Source organism: Salmo trutta, chromosome 30 (genome assembly GCF_901001165.1).
Source record: "Salmo trutta chromosome 30, fSalTru1.1, whole genome shotgun sequence".
In the NCBI taxonomy this organism is placed as follows: domain Eukaryota; kingdom Metazoa; phylum Chordata; class Actinopteri; order Salmoniformes; family Salmonidae; genus Salmo; species Salmo trutta.
The window spans coordinates 45,538,477-45,558,429 of NC_042986.1; the positions used below are offsets into that span (position 1 = coordinate 45,538,477).

Here is a 19,953-nt window from a genome sequence, read left to right on the forward strand (position 1 = left end):
CCATCAGATGCAGATACCATCAGTCCAGTGAAATAAAAAAGCAAAATATTTTAAATTTATGCTCCACAGTGCCTCAAGTGCTACACCAACTGATCTATTTTGTTATCAAAGCTCGAGTTTAAAAATATAATATGGTCTGATTAACAATATTGGCAGGCCAATCATATGCTGTGATAATGTATTAGGCCTACTGCCCAAACCTCATTCCTACAAAACTGTTTGTGTGAGGTTAATGTAAAAAAAACTATAAATCTGATAGATCTCAGCTTTGACTGCAAAGGTGATCTTGACAAAAGGTTGGTGTTTTTATACAAGATGGCACCGAAGAACATGGCTGAGGTTTTACATTCTCCCAACCAATTGTGCGGTTTTGTTCGTTTTTGCGTTTTGTGTAACTTATTTTTGAACTTATTCTGTACATTATGTTGCTGCTACCGTCTCTTATGACCGGAAAACAATTCTGGACATCAGAAAAGCGATTATTCACCGCGGACTGGAAGAAACTTTTTCCTTTAACGAGTCCGACGAGAAGGAGAAGGATATCCTGCTTTCACTGGAACAGGCCCAGATACACGCCTTTTGTGTGAAGAAAAGACGCAGGAAAAGGGGCCGCAGATCCGGCACCCTTCTGAGAATCCGTAGGCGAGCGAGTAAACTCCCACTGCCATCCGTTCTTCTTGCTAACGTGCAATCATTGGATAATAAAATTGATGACCTACGATTAAGATTATCCTAACAATGAGACATTAAAAACTAACATCTTATGTTTCACTGAGACGTGGCTGAACGACGATACAGACAACAGAACTAGCGGGATTTCCATGCACCGGCAGAACAGAGAAGCTACGTCTGATATTACAAGGGGTGGGGGTGTGTATTTCTCAATAACAGCTGGTGCGCGATGTCTAATATGAAAGTAGTCTCGGGGTATTGCTCGCTTGAGATAGAGTACCTCATGATAAGCTGTAGACCACACTATCTACTAAGAGAGTTCTCATCTATATTATTCCTAGCTGTCTATTTACCACTGCAAAACGAAGCTGGCACTAAGACCCACTCAACCAGCTGTATAAGGCCATAAGCAAAGAAGAAAATGCTCACCCAGAAGCGGCGCTCTGAGTGGCCGGAGACTTTAATGCAGGCAAACTTAAATCAGTTTTATCAAATTTTAACCAGCATCTCACGTGTGCAACCAGAGACCACCTTTCCTAGACAATCTTTACTCCACACAGAGATGCATACAAAGCTCTCCCCCCACCCCACATTTGGCAAATCTGACCATAATTCTATCCACCCGATTCCAGCTTACAAGCTAAAATTAAATCAGGAAGTACCAGTGCCTCGCTCAAAACGGAAGTGGTCAGATGATGCGGATGCAACACTACAGGACTGTTTTGCAGCACAGACTGGAATATGTTCCGGGATTCATCCAATGGCATTGAGGAGTACACCACCTCAGTCATTGGCTTCATCAATAAGTGCATCGACGACGTCGTCCCCACAGTGAATGTACATACATATACCAACCAGAAGCCATGGATTACAGGCAACATCCGCATCAAGCTAAAGCTGCCGCTTTCAAGGAGCTCGAGACTAATCCAGACGCTTATAAGAAAACCCACTATGCCCTCAGACGAACCATCAAACAAGCAAAGCGTCAATACAGGATTAAAGATTGAATCCTACTACACCGGCTTTGATGCTCGCCGGACATGGCAGGGCTTGAAAACTATTACGGACGACAAAGAGAAACCCAGACGCGAGCTGCCCAGTGATGTGAGCCTACCAGACGAACGTATGCTTGCTTCGAGGCAAGCAACACTGAAGCATGCACGAGAGCACCAGCTGTTCTGGATGACTGTGTGATAATGCTATTGGTAGCCGATGTGAACAAAACCTTTATACAGGTCAACGTTCAAAGCAGCTGGGCCAGACGGATTACCAGGACGTGTACTCCAAGCATTTGCGGACCAACTGGCCAGTGTCTTCACTGGCATTTTTAACCTCTCCTTGACCAAAACTGTAATACCTACATGTTTCAAACAGACCACCATAGTCTCTGTGCCCAAGGAAGTGAAGGTAACCTGCCTAAATGACTACCGCCCCGTGGCACTCACGTCTGTAGCCATGAAGTGCTTTGAAAGGCTGGTCATGGCTCACATCAACAGCATCCTCCCGGACACCCTAGACCCACTCCAATTCGCATACCGACCCAACAAATCCACAGATGCAATCTCCATTGCACTCCACCCTTTCTCACCTGGACAAAAGGAACCCCTATGTGAGAATGCTATTCATTGACTACAGCTCAGCGTTCAACACCATAGTGCCCACAAAGCTCATCACTAAGCTAAGGACTCTGGGACTAAACACCTCCCTCTGCAACTGGATCCTAAACTCCCTGACGGGCCGCCCCCAGGTGGTAAGAAAATGCAACAACACGTCCTCCACGCTGACCGTTAACACTGGGGCCCCTCAGGGGTGTGTACTTAGTCCCCTCCTGTATTCCCTGTTCACCCTGTATTCCCTGTTCACCCACAATTGTGTGACCAAACATGACTCCAACATTAAGTTTGCTGACTACACAACAGTGGTAGGCCTGATCACTGACAACGATGAGACAGCCTATAGGGAGGTCAGAGAACTAGCAGTGTGGTGCCAGGACAACAACCTCTCCCTCAATGTGAGCAAGACTAAGGAGCTGAAAGGGTGGCCCGAACAGGCCCCCATTAACATCGACGGGGCTGTAGTGGAGCGGGTCGAGAGTTTCAAGTTCCTTGGTGGCCATATCACCAACAAACTAACATGGTCCAAGCACACCAAGACAATCGTGAAGAGGGCACAACAAAACCTTTTCCCCCTCAGGAGACTGAAAAGACTTGGCATGGGTCCTCAGATCCTCAAAAGGTTCTACAGCTGCACCAGAGAGCATCCTGGCCGGTTGCATCACCACCTGGTAGGCCAAGTGCTCGGCATCTGACCGTAAGGCGCTACAGAGGGTAGTGTGTACGGCCCAGTACATCACTGGGGCCAAGCTTCCTGCCATCCAGAACCTATATAATAGGCAGTGTCAGAGGAAAGCCCATAAAACTGTCAGAGACTCCAGTCACCCAAGATATAGACTTTTGTCTGCTACCGCACGGCAAGCGGTAAAAGTGTTACATGGTCGCTGCCCATATCATTGCATAGTGCAGAAAATACATGAGTTCAGGGGCCTTTTGCTTTAACAAAGTTAACCATTTTCACTGTAGTGTCCAAAACGTCTTTCAAGCTGTCAGGCATTCCCTTGGCAGCTGGAGCCTCTCGGTGGATGCTGCAGTGAACCCAAGTGGCGTTGGGAGCAACTGCTTGCACGCGCATTACCACTCCACTATGTCTCCCTGTCATGGCTTTTGCTCCATCAGTACAGATACCAACACATCTTGACCACCAAAGTCCATTTGATGTCACAAAGCTGTCCAGTACTTTAAAAATATCCTCTCCTGTTGTCCTGGTTTCCAGTGGTTTGCAGAAGAGGATGTCTTCCTTAATTGACCCCCATAAACGTAACGGACATATACCAGGAGCTGTATCAGGCCCGCCACGTCTGTTGACTCATCCAGCTGTAACGCATATAATTCACTGGCTTGTATGCGAAGCGGTAATTGTTTCAAAACATGTCCTGCCACGTCACTGACGCGTCGTGAAACAGTGTTGTTTGATGGAGGTATTGTCTGTAGTTTTTGGGGCCTTTCCCCCCAGCATTGTCCCAGCCATATCCGATGCAGCAGGAAGAATTAAGTCCTCCACATTAGTATGGGGCTTGCCTGTCCTAGTCACTCAGTAGCTCACCATATAAGACGCTTCTAGCCCCTTCTTATTGATGGTATCTGTTGCTTTTATAAATGTCTTACTACTCGAAAGTCGTCTTTATTCTCGCTCAAAAACCTCCTGTGGCTTATTTTTCAAATTGTCATGTTTCGTTTCTAAATGTCTGCGCAACAGTGAAGGTTTCCCGCAAGAGAGTAACGGTTAATGTGATTGGATGTAAATTATTTGACTAGGCTACCTGTATTTGACATTGTGTTATATCGCTGTCAACTAGATGGTTTAATTGTATTTTTGGCAGTGAAACGAGGCTACTCCGGCAAGAAGAAAACTCACCCCAATGTATAGCCCCGTTGGTAAATATAAATGTACTGTTTGAAACCATGAAGGAATTAAAAAAATATATTTTACATTTTTAAATGTGAATCACATTTTTATTTGGCATACCCGCGACGGCATTGCACGTGCCCCAGTTTGGGAACACCCTAACCCTAACACTAACCCTAAACACCTGTTGTACACAATCTGCTTGCAAAAGTGTATTGTGGGCATTACCATGCAGTTCACTTCCTAACCTTTCTTGCTGTTAGCTAGTTTGCTTGCTAATGTCAGCTAACACTATGGATGTGACAAATTGAGAATTTTGCTTAATGTTTAAACGGCCATTGTTTATCAGTTCTGTTAAAACAAAGAAAAAAATTACATTTCACGTCAATTTACAATACAGAATGTTGTATAATGGCTACGACCGGGTAATTAAGTTATTCTACCACAACTCTTTACAAAACGCAGCTACAGAAACATGTCGATAGCGACAATTGTTAACTTTTCAGACGTTTTTTTTTTTAAAGTGCTGCATCAGGTCTGTACCTTTTCAGACAGAATTGTGCTCTGGCGTAAAATGTTCTGTATTGTTTCCCTGACAAACATGGCTGATTGATGTGCTGCTGTGGTGTTTTATGGTAGAGTAGCTAGATGCGTTTTATTTCTACTAAGTCACAGTATTTTACAAATTTAAAGTTCTATTTTAGGAGAGATTAATTTGATTGACAGTTCTGGTTGCCTAGTGGCGGACTTTAGTTCCTGCTTCAGAAGCAGCATTCCTTTACAGACAAATAAAATGTCTTTTCATAGAGGTTTCATGTTGGCATTTAAAAGTAGCGTAGCCTACCCTAACAACCAGACAAACAAACATTCTGTAGCCGAGGTGCTTTCAAGGGGCCACATTCCATTTTCTGAAAAGCGTTAACCATACAGGCTACCGGTAGCAACTGACTAGGTATCCCCTTTTGGTAGAGAAATGAACATTCAAATCTCTGGCAACAGCTCTGGTGGACATTCCTGCAGTCAGCAGGCCAATTGCATGTTCCTTAAAACTTGAGACATCTGTAGCATTGTGTTGTGTGACAAAACTGCACATTTTAGAGTGGCCTTTTATTGTCCCCAGCACAAGGTGCACCTGTGTAATGATCATGCTGTTTAATCAGCTTCTTGATATGCCACACCTGTCAGCTGGATGGATGTGTTAAGAACATTTTAGAGAAATAAGCTTTTTGTGCGTAAAGGAACATTTCTGGGTTCTTTTATTTGCCAAAGGTGCTTCTACAAAGTGTTGACTCAGGGGTGTGTGTGGATATTTATGTAAATACAATATTTCTGTATTTAATTTTCAATAAATTTGCTAACATTTCTAAAAACATGTTTTCACTTTGTTATTGTGGTACTGTGTGTAGATCGGTGAGAGAAAGAAAAAAATATTTCATCCATTTGGAATTCAGGCTTTAACACAAAATGTGGAATAAGTCAAGGGGTATGAATACTTTCTGAAGGTACTGTACCTACCCAGCAGAGCAGCGAAGCAGGGCAGGTGTTGTGTCTTCAGACCCAGCTGTCTGACAGCTTCAGAGAGCAGGTACTGGTGGGTGGTCAGGTTCTTGCCGTTCCAGGACAGTTTGAGGGCATGCGAGGAGAAGTAGGCGGGCACGTTGCAGAGGGCGAACTCTGAGTCCTGGGCGATCAGGCCGCAGAAACCAAAGTCCCTGTAGAGGGACAGCACCTCCTGGTGGTGGTCCTCCAACGTCTGGACAACCTGGATAATACAATATTAGTGATGCACCGATATGACATTTTTGGCCGATACCGATTACAACGATACCGATATCCAATATTTTCCTTGTCAAAAAAAATAAACTATGCCGATAACCGATATTTACAATTTTAGCGACCTTTTAAGCATTCTAGTACATTTAAATGCTTCACACACACACACACACACACACGGACGAAGCGTTTTTCTGGATTTTTTTGTTGTTATTCTGTCTCTCACTGTTCAAATAAACCTAGCATTAAAATTATAGACTGATCATTTCTTTGTCAGTGGGCAAACGTACAAAATCAGCAGGGGATCAAATACTTTTCCCCCCTCACTGTAGATAGGTAGTAGCTATAGCTAACTATATGGTGTCATCATCTAAAATAACCCTAATTTATAAGACAGTTCTTATTTGATTAATGGTGGTCAGACCCATCAATGTGAAGCTAGCCACAATAAGGATTAGCCACAATAGTTGACTTTGCAGTTAGCCTTCAAAATAAAAGTATGGCATAATTCTACTATTTGTATTAATTTGCATTACTGTCAATGACACTTATTTTGAAAGCAAACCGCAAATTCCACTATTGTGCCTAATCCTTATTGTGGCTAGCTTCACAAAACATAACCCAGTCAGGTCGAGCCTCACTAGCCAGATGAAGCTAGCTGGCTGCTTATAACGTTAGCTTTGGGCAACAGGGTTAAGTAGCTGGCTAGCTATTTATTTTCATAAACTGAAGTTCAATTTCAATAGGCGAACAACAATACTTGCAAGGATTCCTAAATCATTGCTAAGAATAGTGAAAATGACTGCAGGTTCTACAGGTCATTGTTTTCAGGCTGGTTGTATTGCTGCTAGCTAGGTACCAAGCTAAAGCTAACTACTCCAGAAGTTGCGGTCAAACAAATGATGCTTTATTACCAAAGCGTTATTGTAAACACATCATTCATGGACGGTGTTTGCAGACTTTTTTGTACAGCTTTGACAGTGCTACTGTATCTTTTTTGTCCAGCTTTGACAGTGCTACTGTATCTTTTTTGTCCAGCTTTGACAGTGCTACTGTATCTTTTTTATCCAGCTTTGACAGTGCTACTGTATCTTTTTTGTCCAGCTTTGACAGTGCTACTGTATCTTTTTTGTCCAGCTTTGACAGTGCTACTGTATCTTTTTTGTCCAGCTTTGACAGTGCTACTGTATCTTTTTTGTACAGCTTTGACAGTGCTACTGTATCTTTTTTGACACGCAAAGACCCGAACGGCGTTCCATAGTATGTATGTCGTGAAGCTGATAGCAGTGACGCCATTACTGTGTAACTCCAGTAGGGCAACATCTGAAACATTGTGCACTTGGTAGTGTGTACCGGTGCTCGACCAGTCGGCGAAAGCCAACATCACCCACGACAGAGAAAGGTTGATTGTCAAGGACAATGAATTCCATTATCTTGGCTTTAATGGATTTCGCCTTGGAGTTACCTCGCTGAAATTTTGTTACTCTTTCAAATGACTGCTCGATCCACACTGCAGACATTGTGGGTTAGTTTAGGAATGCTGTGTTGCACGTATAGAGAAAAATGTTGTGGCATCATTACATCATGTACTTATGTTATATAGGTATGCACGTCAGCGTTGACATCGGTTTTGCACCTCGGGGCGTTAAACTAGACATCGGCCGATACCGATGTTGGTATTCTTAGCTAATATAGGCCGATTCCGATATGTTCACCGATATCGTACATCCGTATACAATATTACACATCTTAAACCCTCACCTCTAACCCTGTAGAAAGGCCACCAGGCTGAAACGTTGACCAAAGTGCCATGGTATCGAAGATACAGTAAGTACACCAGTAGTCTGCCCCCCAGCCTTTATCACACCCAGCACTCATTATCATAACAGGTCCCACCCAGCACTCATTATCACAACAGGTCCCACCCAGCACTCATTATCATAACAGGTCCCACCCAGCACTCATTATCATAACAGGTCCCACCCAGCACTCATTATCATAACAGGTCCCACCCAGCACTCATTATCACAACAGGTCCCACCCAGCACTCATTATCACAACAGGTCCCACCCAGCACTCATTATCATAACAGGTCCCACCCAGCACTCATTATCATAATAGGTCCCACCCAGCACTCATTATCACAACAGGTCCCACCCAGCACTCATTATCATAACAGGTCCCGCATTACTCAAGAGTGTTAACTTCTGTGCAGCATGAGTGATATAATGTATTTAATATGTATCCAAATGAGCAGACACCACTCATGAACGGTTCACACCTGATGCCCTCAATTGCACTTCGTGCCCGCTCCCATACCCTATAATTCTGTATTTCTTTGTGACTAACTTGTATACAGGTAGACCAAAGAAGCCACATCCCTGATTGGCTGATGAGTGGCAACCCTGATTAGAAGCACGTGCTTCTCATCGGTTGCTCACCTGTGTGCCATTTTGATTTTTTTTTTAAAAGATTGGAACCTACACACTGAAGGCTGCAAAGCCAAAACGTCTGTGTACGCTATCACTGATGCAGTGAAAATACTCAAATAAAAGGAAGCACGTGTTATGCGACATCTTTTTGAGTGCGGACCCATCACACCTCGTGTCTGAATTCACAGGTTTTACACAGCACCCAAGCTTCTAGGAGAGCACACCATGGTTTAACACAGCACCCTAGCTTCTAGGAGAGCCATGGTTTTACACAGCACCCAAGCTTCTAGGAGAGCCATGGTTTTACACAGCACCCAAGCTTCTAGGAGAGAGCCATGGTTTACACAGCACCCAAGCTTCTAGGAGAGCCATGGTTTTACACAGCACCCAAGCTTCTAGGAGAGCCATGGTTTACACAGCACCCAAGCTTCTAGGAGAGCCATGGTTTTACACAGCACCCAAGCTTCTAGGAGAGCCATGGTTTACACAGCACCCAAGCTTCTAGGAGAGCCATGGTTTACACAGCACCCAAGCTTCTAGGAGAGCCATGGTTTTACACAGCACCCAAGCTTACATTTACATTTTAGTCATTTAGCAGACGCTCTTATCCAGAGCGACTTACAGTAGTGAATACATACATTTCATACATTTTTTTTTTTTTTCCTGTGCTGGCCCCCCGTGGGAATCGAACCCACAACCCTGGTGTTGCAAACACCATGCTCTACCAACTGAGCTACAGGGGGGCTTCTAGGAGAGAGCCATGGTTTAACACAGCACCCAAGCTTCTAGGAGAGAGCCATGGTTTTACACAGCACCCATGAGGAGAGCCATGGTCCCTTTTGATGAGCTAACAATGCAGCCCAGACAGCTATAGCAATGAATGAGTAGGCCTAAGCAGAGCAGGTACTTTCTCTTAGCGCTATAAAAAGGAGCTACGCTGATACAGTCTTAATCCTCTAAAATCACACGAGACATTTGACAGAAGTAAGGAACGTAACAGATTCTAGTTCTGAACTGGGGTTTTTGGTATCTAAAAAGGACTGAAGATTCAGTATACCGTGCAACACTACCAGTATACCGTGCAACACTACCAGTATACCGTGCAACACTACCAGTATAATACTACCAGTATACCGTGCAACACTACCAGTATACCGTGCAACACTACCAGTATACCGTGCAACACTACCAGTATACTGTGCACAGCTGTGTAAATTTCATTCCAATCTGTAACCCCTAGCTGCATCCAAATGGCACCCTATTCCCTGTATAGGCTAGTGCACTACTTTTGACCAGGGCAGATTACATATATAGTGCACTACTTTTGACCAGGGCAGATTCCATATATAGTGCAGTACTTTTGACCAGGGCAGATTCCATATGTAGTGCACTACTTTTGACCAGGGCAGATTCCATATGTAGTGCACTACTTTTGACCAGGGCAGATTCCATATATAGTGCATTACTCATCCAGAGGTCAGTCAGTCAGTCCAGTAGTAGTTCATCCAGAGGTCAGTCAGTCAGTCCAGTAGTAGTTCATCCAGAGGTCAGTCAGTCAGTCCAGTAGTAGTAGTTCATCCAGAGGTCAGTCAGTCAGTCCAGTAGTAGTTCATCCAGAGTTCAGTCAGTCAGTCCAGTAGTAGTTCATCCAGAGGTCAGCCAGTCAGTCCAGTAGTAGTTCATCCAGAGGTCAGTCAGTCAGTCCAGTAGTAGTTCATCCAGAGGTCAGTCAGTCAGTCCAGTAGTAGTTCATCCAGAGGTCAGTCAGTCAGTCCAGTAGTAGTTCATCCAGAGGTCAGTCAGTCAGTCCAGTAGTAGTTCATCCAGAGTTCAGTCAGTCAGTCCAGTAGTAGTTCATCCAGAGGTCAGCCAGTCAGTCCAGTAGTAGTTCATCCAGAGGTCAGCCAGTCAGTCCAGTAGTAGTTCATCCAGAGGTCAGTCAGTCCAGTAGTAGTTCATCCAGAGGTCAGTCAGTCAGTCCAGTAGTAGTTCATCCAGAGGTCAGTCAGTCAGTCCAGTAGTAGTTCATCCAGAGGTCAGTCAGTCCAGTAGTAGTTCATCCAGAGGTCAGCCAGTCAGTCCAGTAGTAGTTCATCCAGAGGTCAGCCAGTCAGTCCAGTAGTAGTTCATCCAGAGGTCAGCCAGCCAGTCCAGTAGTAGTTCATCCAGAGGTCAGTCAGTCCAGTAGTAGTTCATCCAGAGGTCGGTCAGTCAGTCCAGTAGTAGTTCATCCAGAGGTCAGTCAGTCAGTCCAGTAGTAGTTCATCCAGAGGTCAGCCAGCCAGTCCAGTAGTAGTTCATCCAGAGGTCAGTCAGTCCAGTAGTAGTTCATCCAGAGGTCGGTCAGTCAGTCCAGTAGTAGTTCATCCAGAGGTCAGTCAGTCAGTCCAGTAGTAGTTCATCCAGAGTTCAGTCAGTCAGTCCAGTAGTAGTTCATCCAGAGGTCAGTCAGTCCAGTAGTAGTTCATCCAGAGGTCAGCCAGTCAGTCCAGTAGTAGTTCATCCAGAGGTCAGTCAGTCCAGTAGTAGTTCATCCAGAGGTCAGTCAGTCAGTCCAGTAGTAGTTCATCCAGAGGTCAGTCAGTCAGTCCAGTAGTAGTTCATCCAGAGGTCAGCCAGTCAGTCCAGTAGTAGTTCATCCAGAGGTCAGCCAGTCAGTCCAGTAGTAGTTCATCCAGAGGTCAGCCAGTCAGTCCAGTAGTAGTTCATCCAGAGGTCAGCCAGCCAGTCCAGTAGTCCAGGTCAGCAGTCCAGTAGTAGTTCATCCAGAGGTCAGTCAGTCCAGTAGTAGTTCATCCAGAGGTCGGTCAGTCAGTCCAGTAGTAGTTCATCCAGAGGTCAGTCAGTCAGTCCAGTAGTAGTTCATCCAGAGGTCAGCCAGTCAGTCCAGTAGTAGTTCATCCAGAGGTCAGCCAGTCAGTCCAGTAGTAGTTCATCCAGAGGTCAGTCAGTCAGTCCAGTAGTAGTTCATCCAGAGGTCAGTCAGTCAGTCCAGTAGTAGTTCATCCAGAGGTCAGTCAGTCCAGTAGTAGTTCATCCAGAGGTCAGCCAGTCCAGTAGTAGTTCATCCAGAGGTCAGTCAGTCAGTCCAGTAGTAGTTCATCCAGAGGTCAGTCAGTCAGTCCAGTAGTAGTTCATCCAGAGGTCAGTCAGTCAGTCCAGTAGTAGTTCATCCAGAGGTCAGTCAGTCAGTCCAGTAGTAGTTCATCCAGAGGTCAGTCAGTCAGTCCAGTAGTAGTTCATCCAGAGGTCAGTCAGTCAGTCCAGTAGTAGTTCATCCAGAGGTCAGTCAGTCAGTCCAGTAGTAGTTCATCCAGAGGTCAGTCAGTCAGTCCAGTAGTAGTTCATCCAGAGGTCAGTCAGTCAGTCCAGTAGTAGTTCATCCAGAGGTCAGTCAGTCAGTCCAGTAGTAGTTCATCCAGAGTTCAGTCAGTCAGTCCAGTAGTAGTTCATCCAGAGTTCAGTCAGTCAGTCCAGTAGTAGTAGTTCATCCAGAGGTCAGTCAGTCAGTCAGTCCAGTAGTAGTTCATCCAGAGGTCAGTCAGTCAGTCCAGTAGTAGTTCATCCAGAGGTCAGTCAGTCAGTCCAGTAGTAGTTCATCCAGAGGTCAGTCAGTCAGTCCAGTAGTAGTTCATCCAGAGGTCAGCCAGTCCAGTAGTAGTTCATCCAGAGGTCAGTCAGTCAGTCCAGTAGTAGTTCACCCAGAGGTCAGTCAGTCAGTCCAGTAGTAGTTCATCCAGAGGTCATTCAGTCCAGTAGTAGTTCATCCAGAGGTCAGCCAGTCAGTCCAGTAGTAGTTCATCCAGAGGTCAGTCAGTCAGTCCAGTAGTAGTTCATCCAGAGGTCAGTCAGTCAGTCCAGTAGTAGTTCATCCAGAGGTCAGTCAGTCAGTCCAGTAGTAGTTCATCCAGAGGTCAGTCAGTCAGTCCAGTAGTAGTTCATCCAGAGGTCAGTCAGTCAGTCCAGTAGTAGTTCATCCAGAGGTCAGTCAGTCCAGTAGTAGTTCATCCAGAGGTCAGTCAGTCCAGTAGTAGTTCATCCAGAGGTCAGTCAGTCAGTAGTAGTTCATCCAGAGGTCAGTCAGTCAGTCCAGTAGTAGTTCATCCAGAGGTCAGTCAGTCCAGTAGTAGTTCATCCAGAGGTCAGTCAGTCCAGTAGTAGTTCATCCAGAGGTCAGTCAGTCAGTCCAGTAGTAGTTCATCTAGAGGTCAGCCAGTCCACTGTCAACATTCAACCAATATCACATTGACTTTAGCATTAGCCTCTGCATCACTACACTCCCCCTGTCAGGGCTCTACAGTGTTACCATTTTGTGGACATACGCTCTTAAATATTTTGCTACCTGGAATTTGGGAGCACCAGCGCCCCTAGAAATAAAAAAGATTCACCCAGGCAATAATTGTAATAATTTCTTTGCTGTCCCACAGCTTCAGCAGTATGCAAACGTGGTGGCACAGAAAGGACAACGGAGTAGCTTGGATTCACATAGGCGCAATGTTGGGTCTCAATCATAAAAATATATCGTTTGTATTCTTAAAACCTGTATTTTGTTATTAATGGCAATTCTTTGAATACATTTTTTTATTTAACCTTTAACTAGACAAGTCAGTTAATTAAGAACAAAATCGTATTTACAATGACGGCCTGTTGAAGAGGGACCAGTCAAGAGACAGTGCTTGAACCAGGGACTGTGGTAGTTAGAGGCAGGCCTCTCTAGGTGACATTTTTTTTTAACAAAATGTCAAAATGACATCAATACCTCAAATATTTTTCATTGTGGTCCTACATTGTGTGCAGCTACATTTTTTAACTTTGTAGCACATGTGCTCCTTGTAAAAATGTCACCTGTAGAGACCTGCCTGTAACTATCAGTCACTGGTTCAAGCACTGCCTCGACTGTTCCCTCTTAAATCACTACAACTGATAGATAATGAATAAAGCCATAGATAATGAATAAAGCCATAGAGATGCAGACACTAGCCATCCCCCATCACCTCTGAGTCAGCGCTCATCAAGTTAGTTAGCACCCACTGACTTTACAGGGATGTGGGTTTAGCCCTATTCAAACACTGTCCTCCTCATTATCAGTCCAGAAACCAGAGTGGCTTAGTGTTTATCTGCTATATCATCATTCTGAGCTAGCCAGCTACTGCTCGTTACTCACCCGCACTCTGAAGCGGAACATGGCGAGGCGGACACAGTGACTGAGACAGGCTGGAGGCAGGAACCAGGCGCGGGGAGGCGGGGTGGCCTTACTGCCGACGTGGTTAACGATGAGCTGGGCCGTCTGGCGTTGCCCCTGGGCCTGGCGTGCCCACTCCGGCCACCGCTCCTTCCCCAGGGTCCCGTTGAACACCACGACCAGCTCCAGCCCACCCTGGTACAGACAGGCCTGGGACAGAGCGGACAGGTATCCCAGCATGGCGTTCCACTCCCCGCCGCACACCCAGTCCGTCTGGTAGCCGCCGTACAGCCGCTGCAGGCCGGAGTCAGCATCGATGAGTATCCTGGCCGGTGGTGGAGGGGGCAGAGAGCCTGGGTGATGGGGGTGATGGTGCGGGCGTCCCGCAGTACGGCCTAGTTTGAGGAGGTCCACGGGAATGGCAGCCCCGGAACACCGTTTCTCCAGATACTCCTGGAAGCCCTGTACGCCCATCCCGGTGTTGTTGAGCCGGTGGGTCTGACCGGGGGAGGGCTCGGGGTTCGTCCGGAACGCCGTGGTGAAAGCGGATGTGGTGGAGACGGTAGCTAGACTAGTTAGGTAGCCGCCTGGTTCTAGCTATCTGACTGACTACACGACTGTTGTTACCCCCCCCACTAACCCTGAAAAGGCTAGGTAGCCTAGCAAGCCAGCTGGCCAGGTCAGGATGGTCACTTTCCAACAGCTAGCAAATAGTTAGCAGTTGGTTAGCAACTTGACTAACGTAGCTAGCGAGCTGTAACATTCTACATTTGGTCGTGTGTCCATGCCTAGCAGTATTGTGGTAAACTGCCAACAAAGAAACTAAAGTTTAGCTTGTTAACTACTCCTAACTAGCCATCTATAGTTATGTTATGGGCGATGCTTCTAAAGTTTAATCCTGATTCACACGAAGAAAGCCTGTGAATTACCTAGTTAGCGAACATGACTACCGAGAAGTTCTTAACCTAACACTTGAAATACTTCTGTTAGACTAGTTCACATTGCAAGTGCTAGATAATGTGATGGCTAATTCATACTAAACTGCTGTAGCTATCTGGCTAATTTAGCTAGCAGGGTGGCTGACGGCGCATAAACAACTCTGGGATAGACACGACGCGGAATGAAATGGCCTTGTTTGGAGAAATAAAATAACTTAATAAAAAAACTAACGCCTGATAGTGCCTCCCTCGCTTACTTCCCAACTCACGACTTCATGTTGAGGAAGGGAGCAGACTTCCAGCAATGTCAGCCATCTTGCGGACCAACAGAAGTGGGAGGGGAGCGGATGGCTTTTTTGACTAGATGGACACAGCTTTTGTCAGATGAAGACTTTTCGTAGCAAGTTAGGATAATTAGGTTTAGTTTAGGAAAAGAGTATGGGTTAGCCAAAATGTCTACTTTTGACGTTAATTAGCCATGACCAGGGCTGTGATGAAGCCAGGGGAAGTGGCCAACCTATTCCCAGTGCCTATAGGTTTTATGTCGCCCCCTTGTGGATACATTTGGGACGACAGGTACATCATGTATTTGGGGATTTGAATATGAGAACATGAGAAATCAACCTCTACACCTCCCCACAGCCATTTTACCCCCGAGGCCTAGACACACTCCCTGCCCCTAGCACCGCAAATACAACCCTGCTATAGTACACCCACTGCACTGGTTGGTGGTACCTTAACTGGGGAGAACAGGCTCATTGTAAGACTGGAGCAGAATAGGTGGAATGGTATCAAACATGGTTTCCAGGTGTTTGATGCCATTCCATTTACGCCGTTACGGCTATTATTATGAGCCGTTCTCCCCTCAGCAGCCTCATGTGACTCACTGATACTGAATACCAGCCCATCATCATCATCATCGCACACATTTTGTGGCCTCACATTTTTACAGTATAATTTGACCACAATCTAAGTGAGTTTGTGAAATATGTTGCTCTCTCCCCGTACTCCACTCTCTGCTCCCTCCTCCACTCTCTCCTCCCTCCACTTGTCCTCTCTCTCCCCCTCTCTCCCTCCCCTCGATCCTCCACTCAATTCAAGGGGCTTTATTGGCATGGGAAACACATGTTAACATTGCCAAAGCAAGTGAAGTAGATAATAAACAGAAGTAAAATGAACAGTAAACATTACACTCACAGAAGTTACAAAAGAATAAAGACATTAAATAAATAAAAAATGCCATTTGTAACCTTTATTTAACTAAGCAAGTCAGTTAATTAAGAACAAATTCTTATATACAATTATGGCATAGGAACAGCGGGTTAACTGCCTTGTTCAGGGACAGATTTTTACCTTGTCAGCTCAGGGCTTCGATCTAGCAACCTTTCAGTTACTGGCCCAACACTCTAACCACTAGGCTACCTGCCGCCCCATATTATGTATATATACAGTGTTGTAACGATGTGCAAATGGTTAAAGTACAAAAGTGAAAATAAATAAACATGGATTGTATTTACAATGATGTTTGTTCTTCAATGGTTGCCCTTTTCTTGTGCCAACAGGTCACCAATCTTGCAGCTGTGATGGACACTGTGGTATTTCACCCAGTAGATATGGGAATTTATCAAAATCTGGTTTGTTTTCCAATTCTTTGTGGATCTGTGTAATCTAAGGGAAATGTGTCTCTAATATGGTCATAAATTTGGCAGGAGGTTAGGAAGTGCAGCTCAGTTTCCACCTCATTTTGTGGGCAGTGTTGCACATAGCCTGTCTTCTCTTGAGAGCCAGGTCTGCCTATGGCAGCCTGTTTCAATAGCAAGGCTATGCTCACCGAGTCTGTATATAGTCAAAGCTTTCCTTAAGTTTGGGTCAGTCACAGTGGTCAGGTATTCTGCCACTGTGTACTCTCTGTTTAGGGCCAAATAGCATTCTATTTTTTTTTTTAAATAATTCTTCCAATGTGTCAAGTAATTATCTTTATGTTTTCTCATGATTTGGTTGGGTATAATTGTGTTGTCCTAGGGCTCTGTGGGGTCTGTTTGTGTTTGTGAACAGAGCCCCAGGACCAGCTTGCTTACGGGACTCTTCTCCAGGTTCATCTCTCTGTAGGTGATGGCTTTGTTATGGAAGGTTTGGGAATCACTCTCCTGCTCTCTCTCCCCTCCCTCCACTTATCCCCCCTCTCCCTCTCCCCTCCCTCCACTTATCCCTCTCCCCTCCCTCCACTTATCCCCTCTCCCCTCCACTTATCCCCCCTCTCCCTCTCCTCTCCCTCCCCTCCTTATGTACTCATGTCCTTGCTTGTCCTCGTTGACCTGTCGTGAATCTCTAACTATATGTTACACCTTTATCAGGATGCAGCGGTTAGAATAAATACATCACTGTTGGTAAAATGTCAGTAATACAAAAAGAGAGTTTTAGCTTTGTAAAGTGCTTCTTTATTGGTTAAGGACCAGAATGGAAATAAACTTTGTGTTATTCTTGATGATTTTTTAAAATTGTATGTGGAGGCGTCACCAGCTGGAGCGCCCTTATGTACAGTTGAAGTCGGAAGTTTACATACACTTAGGTTGGAGTCATTAAAACTCGTTTTTCAACCACTCCACAAATTTCTTGTTAACAAACTATAGTTTTGGCAAGTCGGTTAGGACATCTACTTTGTGCATGACACAAGTAATTCTTCCAACAATTGTTTACAGATTATTTCACTTATAATCCACTGTATCACAATTCCAGTGGGTCAGAAGTTCACATACACTAAGTTGACTGTGCCTTTAAACAGCTTGGAAAATTCCAGAAAATGGATGTCATGGCTTTAGAAGCTTGACAGACTAATTGACATAATTTGAGTCAATTGGAGGTGTACCTGTGGATCTATTTCAAGACCTACCTTCAAATTCAGTGCCTCTTTGCTTGACATCATGGGAAAATCAGCCAAGATCTCAGAAAAAAAAAATGTAGACCTCCACAAGTCTGGTTCATCCTTGGGAGCAATTTCCAAACACCTGAAGGTACCACGTTCATCTGTACAAACAATAGTACACAAGTATAAACACCATGGGACCACGCAGCCGTCATACCGCTCAGGAAGGAGACGAGTTCTGTCTCCTAGATATGATCGTATTTTGGTGCGAAAAGTGCAAATAAATCCCAGAACAACAGCAAAGGACCTTGTGAAGATGCTGGAGGAAACAGGTACAAAAGTATCTATATCCACAGTAAAATGAGACCTATATTGACATAACCTGAAAGGCCGCTCAGCAAGGAAGAAGCCACTGCTCCAAAATCACCATTAAAAAGCCAGACTACAGTTTGCAACTGCACATGGGGATAAACACTGTACTTTTTGGAGAAATGTCCTCTGGTCTGATGAAACAAAAATAGAACTGTTTGGCCATAATGACCATCGTTATGTTTGGAGGAAAAAGGGGGACGCTTGCAAGCCGAAGAACACCATCCCAACCGTGAAGCACGGGGGTGGCAGCATCATATTGTGGGGGTGCTTTGCTGCAGGAGGGACTGGTGCACTTCACAAAATAGATGGCATCATGAGGTAGGAAAATTATGTGGATATATTGAAGCAACATCAAGACATCAGTCAGGAAGTTAAAGCTTGGTTGTAAATGGGTCTTCCAAATGGACAATGACCCCAAGCATACTTCCAAAGTTGTGGCAAAATGGCTTAAGAACAACAAAGTCAAGGTATTGGAGTGGCCATCACAAAGCCCTGACCTCAAGCCTATAGACAATTTGTGGGCAGAACTGAAAAAGTGTGTGCGAGAAAGGAGGCCTACAATCCTGACTCAGTTACATCAGCTCTGTCAGGAGGAATGGGCCAAAATTCACCCAACTTATTGTGGGAAGCTTGTGGAAGGCTACCTGAAACGTTTGACCCAAGTTAAACAATTTAAAGGCAATGCTTCCAAATACTAATTGAGTGTACGTAAACTTCTGACCCACTGGGAATGTGATGAAATAAATCAATCACTCTACTATTATTCTGACATTTCATTCTTAAAATTCAACTGTATTTAAAAAATGGTCTAATACATTCAATCAATCTAGAGGAACATTTAGGGGCTTTAACCCAGAACTGTGGTTCTAACCCTAACCCAGAAGTGTGGTTCTAACCCTAACCCAGAAGTGTGGTTCTAAACCTAACCCAGGAGTGTGGTTCTAAACCTAACCCAGAAGTGTGGTTCTAAACCTAACCCAGAAGTGGTTCTAAACCTAACCCAGAAGTGTGGTTCTAAACCTAACCCAGAAGTGTGGTTCTAAACCTAACCCAGAAGTGTGGTTCTAACCTTAACCCAGAACTGTAGTTAAAGTCGCTAAATGTTCCTCTAGAACCAATAAAGAAGCACTTTACAAAGCTAAAACTCTTTTTGTATTACTGACATTTTACCCACAGTGATGTATTTATTCTAACCGCTGCATCCTGATAAAGGTGTAACATCAGAAACTTCATCAGCATTTCAGCATGATGCTCCCCTCACACAGGGAAGAGCAGGAAGCCACTGCAACTGTTGTAGTATTCAGTATTGGCATAGAGCCCCCAGGGCAGACCACATCCCCCTCTGGCTCCAGAGACAACACATTAGATAGATATGCCCCATCTCCACCAACATTCAATTCAGAATTACTCACAGCCAACTGTTCATTGTGGTACAGACATCTACCCATGTTTTGGAATTTGCTGTAATCATAGTCAGTGAATCTGAAGTAGTAGACTAAAAAAGTTGGACCTGTTCCAAAATGGATCCATGGTTTTCCACCCGGTCAGATATGCATAAATTCTAAATAAAAAAAATAAAAAAACAGAAACCAGTTCTGAATGGACCAGAGGACGATCCGACCCATTCCGAAAAGACCCGTGGAAAAACAGACCCGTGCAAGGTTGGGATCAAGGTTGGGATCCGAGAGACCCATTCAGATCTGAAAGTAGAAAGAAACCTCTGGCCAGGCGCTGCCACAACCATCACCAAACAAGCCATATTGGTCACATGACCCAGTTACATGTCCTTAAAAACTGCCTAGGACAAAATAACCCAAAAATATATTTAAGTTACTAATGTCAGCTCAGCTGTCTGACTTTATTAGCAGCTAATATTCACAACATAAACTCAATTATTTGATCATTTGAAGTTGGCTAATGTTGCTCAACATTTCTCTGGCTTGCTAGCGGAGAATTCCATCCAGCTGACAAGATACTTGTTCCACCACCTCAAACTTTCCAAATGTCAGTTGTTTTTCGGTTACAGCTCATGAAGTCCGCTTCATCACCTTCTCACCTCCGTCCCCGTGGTCAGGCTTCTCACCAAACGTTACCTCTTCGTTATCGTTCAGGGGACGCGCTGCTCTGCCTTTCCAGAGCGCCCCTGATGCTGGAACTAGTCAGTTGGCGGTCTCTTCTCTCTTCAGTCAGGTGCTGCATTCTGTTGTTATGTGAATGACTGAATGAGCCTTGGATACAGCAGCCAGTACCGCTCCAAAC

At 44.9% G+C, this 19,953-nt stretch overlaps 1 protein-coding gene and 1 non-coding gene across 2 annotated transcripts in view; both read right to left on the reverse strand.

The window, feature by feature from the left end:
* The window catches only part of LOC115168797 (constitutive coactivator of PPAR-gamma-like protein 2), a 113,487-nt gene extending 98,106 nt beyond the window's left edge, over nucleotides 1-15,381 (reverse strand). The window contains exons 1-2 of the mRNA XM_029724352.1: nucleotides 13,504-15,381; nucleotides 5,650-5,896 (exon numbers count right to left, since the gene is read on the reverse strand). Of these exons, the coding sequence (XP_029580212.1) occupies nucleotides 5,650-5,896; nucleotides 13,504-13,995 (739 nt within the window). The 5' untranslated portion in view covers nucleotides 13,996-15,381. The remainder of the gene's footprint in view (nucleotides 1-5,649; nucleotides 5,897-13,503) is intronic.
* On the reverse strand, nucleotides 9,010-9,084 carry trnaa-ugc (transfer RNA alanine (anticodon UGC)). Its single transcript has one exon. It is a non-coding gene; the product is annotated as a tRNA-Ala (tRNA).
* Nucleotides 15,382-19,953: the final 4,572 nt, after the last annotated feature.